Source organism: Quercus suber, unplaced genomic scaffold (assembly GCF_002906115.3).
Source record: "Quercus suber isolate HL8 unplaced genomic scaffold, Cork oak 2.0 scaffold_984, whole genome shotgun sequence".
NCBI classification, from domain to species: Eukaryota; Viridiplantae; Streptophyta; class Magnoliopsida; order Fagales; family Fagaceae; genus Quercus; species Quercus suber.
Genome location: NW_027070399.1, coordinates 145511 through 155592, shown reverse-complemented (window position 1 = coordinate 155592; position 10082 = coordinate 145511). Strand labels below are relative to the sequence as shown.

At 34.2% G+C, this 10082-nt stretch overlaps 1 protein-coding gene across 1 annotated transcript; it reads right to left on the bottom strand.

Moving 5' to 3' along the window:
* Window positions 1-5836: 5836 nt before the first annotated feature.
* Window positions 5837-9390, bottom strand: LOC136065466 (extensin-like). The gene is made up of 4 exons (XM_065768666.1): window positions 9120-9390; window positions 6844-6942; window positions 6719-6745; window positions 5837-6357 (listed from the first exon to the last, which is right to left on the bottom strand). The coding sequence occupies exons 1-4, from the start codon at window positions 9388-9390 to the stop codon at window positions 5837-5839; spliced, it is 918 nt and encodes a 305-aa protein (XP_065624738.1).
* Between the last annotated feature and the right edge of the window lie 692 nt (window positions 9391-10082).

Below are 10082 nucleotides of genomic sequence, written 5' to 3'. Positions count from 1 at the left end.
AAAACATCACAAAGCAGTTAAATAGTACAAGAAAAAGAAAAAAAAGAGTAATAGAATTCAAATTGGGACCAGAAAGTCCAACTTATACCCAGTATTATAAATTTTTTTCAAGTGTAGCCATGTCTTACTCATTGCTAGGAAGAGAAGACAGAATTCATAGGATCTTTTAATTGGTAAGTTATACACGCACCAATGGATTTTGAACTCATGATCTCATATTGCACCTCTAGTACTTGCAAGGGGAGGAGGTGCCAATTAAGTTAAAGCTCATTGGCAACCCCGTAACAAATTTATATATGTCAAAAGTAGACTACCTTGTTCTTGTCTTGACAAACTTGGCCCTAGACGCCCGTTTCTCCATCTTTTCCCTCTTCTTGAGAGCTTTTCATCCTCCGTGTCTCCCTATTTCAGAAACAAGGATAGAATAAAATCATACAGAGTACATAATGTTATCTACTGCTTTAAAAATATAAAACAAAATCTAGGGAAGAAATGGTACCTCTGAACCTTGTGACAAGAATCCTCTAATGAAACCAAAAGATTTATATCCTCCAAATGCTGGTTTCTGGAAAACAACAAGAAAGATTAACTGTGTTCTTGCAAAACCTACCTTGTTTAACTAATCAAGATATTCAAAAGGTATTCCAGTATACCAGTAATAATTTTCTCCCTCCATAAAAGTAAATATTAGTGTAAATATTAGTGTAACTTCAATCTATAAATGCTTAAATATGTATTTCAAGTCTTGTGAACATCATAAATACAGTTCTGTCCCTTTGGTTGGAAGATACTCAATGCAGTTAGTGCTGTATATTTGATCAAGATATCATATCAAACATAAAAACCAGGTCAAACAATTCATAATGAAAGCCTCCACCTAGAGGTTTGTGCTGTATTGTATGATCTGATGATCACATAATGTAGACAGTCCCAGAATGATCGATAACTGGGGACAAACAAATTCCCAAGCCAGCAAACACTACATCGACTTAATCAAAATAAGTGGATCAGATATGATTGAGCTTTGTATCTACTATAAATAGCATGAACACAGATTGATCATCAGAGATGTACATAGAAATGAATATCAAGTGGTCCAGCATAAGGTAGTAGTTAATATGCTAATGATATACAGTGTCCCAGGTCGTGCCTGATCAGGCTGTACTCTGGCTCTGTAAATTGAGGTTATTTCAACATCAAACAACAGCAATATTTGATGGGCCTCAGTAAGACAGTTAACCTCACAAAACAGTTGCTGGTATATTAGAGTTACCCATTCATCAACATCTGCTAAGAAATATTTATATTAAGTTTTACCTCAAGGACACACAGATCATGTCAAATGGGAGAGACAGACCAATTGCACAAATGTATATTGTTTTTCTAGTCAATAAAGATAAAATGGCAACAGTCCTTTTATTCAAATCGATTTTTTTTTTTTTTTTTTTTTTTTTTTTTTTTGCTTTTATATCAGAAAATTCTGAGTCAAATCGAGAATGTTTGTGTAAGGTGGCCCTTCCCCATTCTGAAAGCATAACACAAGCATGTGTATGTGAATTCATGTTCACTCACTCAGAAGAAAAGAAGTTCATCAGGAGCATCTCTTATAATTCAATAGTACTTTAGATAGTGTTCATGCTTGTAAATTGTAAGTGATTCGTTGTAGTTTTGTTACTCACTGTAATCTTGTTTGTGTAAGTCTAATTCAGTTTGATTCAAGTTCTTAGTTGTTAATCGTGCTTCATCCATTATACATTATCTTTGATCTAATTTGATACTTTGAATGTTTACATAGGCTATGAGATGTGTTCACTACTTTGCATAGTTTACCTTCGAACTGCTCTGTTTACAATCAGATTCAGTTGCTTGGAATCCATTGGCATTTAATCTTACTTAGAAGTTTAGTTCATGTACTTGATAATTTTTTTTTAAGACATTTGTGCTTGATAACTTAGAATCCAATTTACTTGCTTTTCATAATTTATTGTTACTTCATTTCCTCATTCAAGCGTTAAAAATCCTCTTAATTGGAACAATAATGAGACAAGTTCCATTAAACAAATTAGATAATCCATCCAAGCTCTTAATCATTTAATTCAAAACTTGAAACAAAACATTGAATCACTTGTAATCATTTTGAACCCGTTAAAATTAAAAGTCCTCCCATACAAAAATAAATAAACCTTCATTTTTCCTCATTCTAACAACATGTTCATACATTTTGAAAGAAGACCCATAAGTCAAAGCCACTAGAAACCAAAGTGTGCTTACTTAGAAATTAGAACGAGCTGCAATCAAATTAATTAAGGCTTAATATACTGTGCCTTGAAGAAAAAAAAATGTAATTTGAAATCACATTATCGCGAAGCCCACAATTTCCTGGAATAAGATAATCTTACAGTTTTATATCCCAGTAATATTAGCGATTGGATAGACTCATTTAGCTATTTGATTTTTTTTTTTTCCTATAATTTTTATAAAGTATATAGCGTATACTTATGTGCGGGCATAGTTGTAGACATTATATGTCAAGAGAGAGAAAAATAAAAGTAAGAAAATTCATAAAAAGCACTAAAGATGTCATTTTTATAAGATTCTAAAAAAAAAAAAAAAGGGTCATCTATAATAATTATAATAATAATAATAATAATAATAGGTGAAACTGAGAGAAAATCCAATTAGATTTCAATTAAATTCTCAATTTTGTACTACGTGTCTTTTTTTTGGGGTCAAGTGAGTTAATTGGATTCTCAATGTTTGCGCCATGTGTCCTATCTAAATTTTTAAATCTTTTTGCCAAAATAAATAATACATTAACACCTAATAAAAAAACCAAGAAGACCACAAAAATAATCTAAACAACAATATTTCACCTGGACACTTCAATGTAGACTCTCGAGCTCCTCTCTCTTTCTCTCTTAAATGTTTCTCTAAGTATAATCTCAACCTCTAACCACTTGCTAATATCAGCAAACAACTCTTAACAACACACCAGCAACCCCCCAATGCACAACAAACAGATTTGTAAGTAAACTTGGAACCCCTTTTCTATTCATATTTATTGACTTATGAAACATTGTCAATTCCTTTTCTCACATTTTACTTTTTTTTTAATTTTATTATTATTATTATTATTGTTTACAGTTAACAATTCTTTTGATAACCATATCAGTATTCAAATTTACAAATGAAACTTAAATCCCATATGAGGATTAAAATAAGCAACCATACGAATTTGATAAATATGGCTTTTTGAAACAATACTTCATTATAATGCTATTTGGAGATTTTATTTATTATTAATTTTGTTGTTGTCATATGCCTTTTTTGTTTTGGGTTGCATCTCAACAATAAACAAAGCCAGTAATCTAAATATTAGTGGTAAGAATATAAGGGTATGATTGGGCAAGACCAGTAGTTCTTTTTCTTCCAAGTCCAATGTACATGACTTATTTTTTGGAGACACTAAGTTGAAAGTGGTATTTCTTGAAATTTTTCATATTGCATGAGATAAGATCTATAATGAAAAAATATATAGTCGCATTTAGTTATACAATTAGAAATAATGACCAGACTTTAATACAAGTTTTTTTATACAGTTAGGTAGATGAGATTTATCGATTAAAAATTTAAAATATTTGTAGTTTCTCAAAAAGTAAATATAGAGAGATAGTATTTACTTAGATCCAATATGGGGGATGGCACTCAAAAGCGGTAAATATTCATCAATAGCTAAAATATAGCATTCCATATGAGTGTTGTTACTCATCTTTGAAAAGATCATATCCAAAAACAAACAAACCAAAAAATAGGAAAATTATAAATTTAGCCCATTTTAGAGAAATTTGTTTAGTTTACGAGCTTTTATAATAGTTTTTTTTTTTCATAGTTTGTAATGCTCTTTAAAGTATATACTTAGTTATGTGTGACTTTTAATAAAGCTAAGCATTGCTAGAAACAATGATATCATATAGCAAAAAATATAGTGGAAAAATGAAACCTCTCAATGAAAGCTATTTATTTGTCTTAATTCGTGAGCGAATTTTGGTTTGGAAGATTCACATATATATGAATGAATCTGGAAATATTTCATATGAAAATCATATAGCATAATATAATAGTGGGTGAATGCCATGGTTGATAGAAAAGATACTTTAAAGTTTGATTTGTGAGCCAGAGGATAATAGTGGGTGCATGTCATTTGATAATTGTGTCTTTGACCTTAAGCTTCGCAAATCAAATGTACATAACTTAACCTTGACTCTTGAGGCATTGTCATTGTCCATAGTTCAAGGCAAGCTCTGAGTTTTAAATTTTTTAAGACAAAACTTTTTCTCATGAATGTTGTCATTCATGGTCATTTTATGTCATGTTAGAATCATGTATAAAGCATAGCTCCTACATGCAGCCATGGAATGTGGCTTATAGTTTAGCTTATTTGCCTTCTCAAAAAAAGTGAATACTAAGGTCCCTATTCAAGTGGACGCCAAAGCTTTTTTTGGGGATAGTGGAATTAGCAGGTCAAAAGTAGCTTTAGAATGTGGTAATTGAGGGTAATTCCAAAATTTGAGTTGAGGTAGTAACCAATAGATCCAAATTAGTGCACTAGAGAACTGTTAATTTTGTTGTTGAAGTTAGATTGCTATATGCAAGGTTTGACAGATTGGAGTTTAATTGGGTGTATAAGAATGGTAACAAAGCTACACGTCTTAGCAATATGGTCTTTGTCATACTCTTTTCCAAGTTATTTTGGTGAAGGGATTGGTCCCTTAGGAAATGTTGTCTTGGCATGACTAATTCTATTTTTACATTTATTATTCTAAATATTAATTTCAATTTGTTTTTTAATTCATATATATATATATATAATTGTGTTTATTTTTAAATGTACTGTGTATATGCACATGGTTACACACTAGTTTTTATAAGATAAAAGAAGGTGAAATTAATTTACTAGTATAAAAGGGAAAAAAGACTAAATTTTTATTTATTTATTTTTGAAGGAGCTGTTTTGGTTATTAAATTAAGTGTCAAAGCCATGGTTTTAAAAATTAGACTAGACTGGTCGGTCTAACTAGTTGAACCGGGAACTAGCCACCAATCCAGTCCAAAAAAAAACCTCAATAACCAGTCAAAATTGGCCAAAACTAGTCAAAAATCGGATTAAACTGGAAGCAGAGGCAAATTCAATTTTACCCCGTATGGTTTTTAAAAGCATAGTCAGAGCTCAATTTTGACTTTATTATTTACTCTTGCTTTCACTTACTATAAAAATTAATGATCACAAATGTATAAACTGTATCACTTTTAATCTCTTTGATCTCTTATGAATGAAGAATAGATATATTGCATATAAACTCACTCAATTGTAAAAACAATTTCAAAAAAAATACCTGAAATTCTACACACCAAAAATGGGGACAATATTAATATTGAAATTCTTGATACAATCAATAAAGCAAGGATAAAATTAGAGTGAAAAATATTGTAAAATGACCAACATTTTAATTTATCTAAAAAACAGTACATATATGTAAACTTCTTTTAGTCACCTTTCAGGGGGGGAAAAAAGTGTATAAAAAATGCACAACAAATATGTGCTTGGAAACACACTGGCTATAGACCATGTATTTTCCTTCATATTATTGCACCTGTCTGTATCTTCTGTTTAGGGAGATTCTTAACTCACTTCAACTTCAATGGATTCAACCGATTTATGAACAAGTACTAAATTAATTCATTCCAAAAGTGCCAACAATTATAACAAATTGAAGAAACTAGTTCCAATTACACAACCTAAAAAAGCATGGAACATAATAAAAATGATGATCATATCCTACACCTTGATACAGGAAAATGTAGCAATAAGCATACTAAAAAGAATAACAAATGAAACTGATGTAGAATAGGTTCCAGCATGTACTACTGTGGATGAGACTGGAGGAGCTCGAGCAAACGTTCCTCCTTTAGTGTTGTTGTTTGAGCATGCTGGAACTGGAGTATTTGAATTTGGTGGCACTAGAGTTGGTGCTTTTGGCAACTTTGGAGGTGGAGCATTCTTTGGTGGTGATGGGATTGGAAATGTAGTCTTTGGTGAGTTTGGACTTGGACGAGCATAATCTAGTGGTGATGGGCTTGGAAGAGTAGGGTTTGATTGTGAAGAGCTTGGAGAAGTAAACTCTGGTGGGCCTGGGATTGGAGGACTAGATTTTCGTGGTGATGGGCTTGGAGTAGTTGGTGAGCTTGGAGGAGTATGCTCTGGAGGTGATGGGCTTGGAGCCGTCTGTGATGATGGGCTTGGAGTGTACTCTGGTGGTGATGGGCTTGGAGCTGTTGGTGAAGAATTTGGAGGGTTAACTGCATAACATCATCAACAAAAATGAGAATAACAACATTGATGAAATATATATATATATATATAGCCCCTAAAAGACTGAAGAATTGTTTAGTTTATACTTAAGATCTTGATAGGCTCAATGTGCATTAATAAAATTGTACATTTTATTATTAAGTAAAACTATCAAAACAGTAAATTAGACACTGAATTGAGACTTGGCCTTGACACCTTAAGAGTGCATTCTATTTATTTTTGTTCTTTTTCAAATAACAAAAAAAAATAAAAATCATCATTAAGCTCATTAATGTTGCTCAAATTAGAAGCTAATTTTGAAATAACAATAGTGAAATTACATTTACATGGAATACAAATAGAACATACCGGGGGGTGTCATGGGAGACCCGAGAACTGCATGTAAAAATAAAACCCAAACAATCCATTAAACCTCAAATAGGGAAAAAATACTAACAAATGTTAAAATGCAAAACATGAGAGATCTCACTTACTGTCACAATCAGTAAAGGAAAGAACAGATGAGCCACAAGCAGAAGGCAAAGCAATCGCTTTTGCAATATTCAAGGTGTTAACGTATATAGTGTTGTAGGCTTTAGGCCCAAATTAGGTTACTTGTATAGCACACATATTTACTTGTACTGCACACATATGCCTCCTATATAAAGGCACCTATGTACATTCTTTTATCGTGAAAAATACAATACAATACTACGATTCAGTATTTCTAACATGGTATCAGAGCCACTGCTCTGACTTTTTCTTAGTAGTCTTATCTTTATTGGTATTACTCCACTCTCAACATCGCTTCCGCCATCACGACAGTCACCGCAGCCTCTCACCGTTGAACCCCCGACATCTTCCAAACGTTGTCTTCGGGTTTCGGACCTGCAGCTACTATCGTTGAGGAGTCCAACACCGCACAAGATCACTGCACGAGTTATTCCGTCGCGAATATTGCTCCGATAATACTTCTGGAGATATCACTGAGATCGTCTTGGAACGATTTACCTGTTGGTGAAAGTCTCGCAGTCATCGGAGTGCCCACGCACCCGCACGCGCCGCCTAAAGCTTCTGCGTCTACGCCCCACGCGCCGTTCTCGTTCAAGCTGACGTCATCAGTGCCACGTTTGCCCTAGCTTACGTCAGCATCCAGTCCCTTGCTGACGTCAGCGCCACGTCATCCTGCTGACGTCATCTACGCTGACCGTTGACTTTGATCGGTCGTTGACCGTTGACTTTTCAGAGTTAACTTTTTCAATCCAGGGTCTTCTTACCCAGTTTTTCACGTAGATTTCATTTTTGCAGTCTATTTTTGCAAATTTTGCTTCTAAATGAAGAATAAGGGCAGGTCTTCTTCTTATTGCAACAATCATCGCTACCAATCCATCAAACGTTTTTGCAAATTTTGCAAATGTTTTGGCCACAATATTGAGACTTGCTATCATCGCAACAAATCAATTGTTTCAATTTCTGCTGCTACTGTTGCTAACACTGAGAGTGTCCAACCAATGGCTCCTGTCTCTGCACAGTCTAAGTCTTCGGGATCTACTTTCTCCATTTCCAGAGATGACCTTATAAATATCATCGCCAATGTCATTCGTATGGTTGGTAATGCATCTTATTCCTCTTCTCTCTCAGTTTTATCTGGTATGTCTCTTACCTCTTGGCTTATGGATTCTGCTTGTTGCAATCACATGACACCTCACTCGTCCTTATTTTCTGACCTTAAACCTGCACCGCACCCTCTTAATATTCGCACAGCAAATGGTTCCACAATGTCTGGTCATAATATAGGTTCAATTTCAACTTCAAACCTCTCGGTTCCTGGAGTTTTTAATGTTCCTGGCCTTTCTTATAATTTATTTTCTGTGGGACAATTAGCTGAATTGGGTTATCGCATTACCTTTGATTATTCTGGGTGTATTGTGCAGGATCCTAAGACAGGACAGGAGCTTGGGACCGGTCCTAGAGTTAGGCGTATGTTTCCTGTGGACAACCTTCGTCTTCCACTTGTTGCTCCTGTTTCTATTGCTGCAGCTGCTGTTCTGCGCATTCTTCGATACCTAAAGGGCACTCTCTTCCATGGTCTTTTCTACTCTGCTCAGTCTCCTCTTACTCTCCGTGCATTTTCTGATGCTGATTGGGCAGGAGACCCCATTGATCGCAGGTCCACCACTGGTTATTGCTTTCTTCTTGGTTCTTCTCTGATTTCTTGGCGAAGCAAAAAACAAACTCATGTGGCCCGCTCCAGTACTGAAGCAGAATATTGTGCCCTTACTGATACCACATCTGAGCTTCTTTGGCTACGATGGCTTCTCAAAGACTTAGGTGTGTCTACATCCTCTGCTACTCCTCTTTATTGTGATAACCAGAGTGCTATTCATATTGCCCATAACGATGTCTTCCATGAATGGACTAAACACATCGAGATCGATTGTTATTTTATCCGTTTTCATCTTATTCATGGTGCTCTCAAGCTGATCTCAGTCTCCTCTAAAGATCAACTTGCAGATATCTTCACCAAGTCACATCCTAAGGGACGCCTTCGTACTTTGGTTGACAACCTCAAGTTGGTCTCACATCTACCTTGAGTTTGAGGGGGGCTGTTAACGTATATAGTGTTGTGGGCTTTAGGCCCAAATTAGGTTACTTGTATAACACACATATTTACTTGTACTGCACACATATGCCTCCTATATAAAGGCACCTATGTACATTCTTTTATCTTGAAAAATACAATACAATACTATGATTCAGTATTTCTAACACAAGGTAAGACCAAGTTCACGACTACCCTTTAGGGCTACACAAATGCATTCTCGGCTTATTTCCAGAACTGCTTCAAATGAGGAACAACATAAAGCATCTACCTTTGTTTGCTCACTCCTAGCACTCAAATATGGAATGCAATCAAGCACATCATATACTATGGCAGAGCAATCCAAAGCTGGTGTGGTTGATGGTGAATAATCATTGTCACCATTTGAGAGAAGAAGTAATGTATAGAAAATGGAAGCAAAGATAAAAATTATCTTCATATTTTTTTTGAAGGGAGGAAGAGTCACAAGTCTAGTCACTTTTTTTTTTTTACAAGAATAAGGTTTAGTCACTTCATCCTCTTTTGTTTTTGGCTTTTGTTAAATATTAGCATTGATACACCATGTTGAATATGCTAGTATGAATGCGGAAGCGAAAGCATAAAGTATAGAACACAATAACATATGAGGGTTACGTAGTTCAGTCTAACGGCCTACATCTACAGAGAAAACCCTAAAGGGCTACATCAATAATATATTATAGTGTAGTACAAATCCTGTATTACAATGAATCATAACATGTGTATATATAGTAGACTAAACCCTAGACTAATAGACTTCTAGTACAAGTAGGAGACTTGGCTTGCACACAAAGTAGAATTAGGCTTGGGCCTATGCTAATGGGTTAATATATCTCTAACAGCTTTAAATAAATTTCATCAAGTTTGATTTTAAATCAACATATCAACAAGATATAGTTAAGAGTAATTTGATTATTTTTAAATTTTTTTTTCTATTTACCTTGTCTAATTTAAATTCAAACTCTTCATCTTAATTGAATATTCTTGCGGTTTCAAAATTTTTTTTTTTTTTTGAATATTCTTTTAACTGTCAGCAGCCCAAGATATTGGAGTATCTTCATTTATCAATCCATTGGTTTTACGCAACGTTCACATTTGAACTTATTTATCCAC

What these genes read in the sequence shown, in the direction of transcription:
- LOC136065466 (XM_065768666.1), bottom strand. Translation starts at nt 9,390, where the DNA reads ATGAAGATAATTTTTATCTTTGCTTCCATTTTCTATACATTACTTCTT. An exon ending in TGAACTTGGTCTTACCTTGT is followed by an intron (nt 6,943 to 9,119) that starts GTTAGAAATACT and finishes TTGGGCCTAAAG; the next exon opens with CCTACAACACTATATACGTT. An exon ending in TTCCTTTACTGATTGTGACA is followed by an intron (nt 6,746 to 6,843) that starts GTAAGTGAGATC and finishes TTTTACATGCAG; the next exon opens with TTCTCGGGTCTCCCATGACA.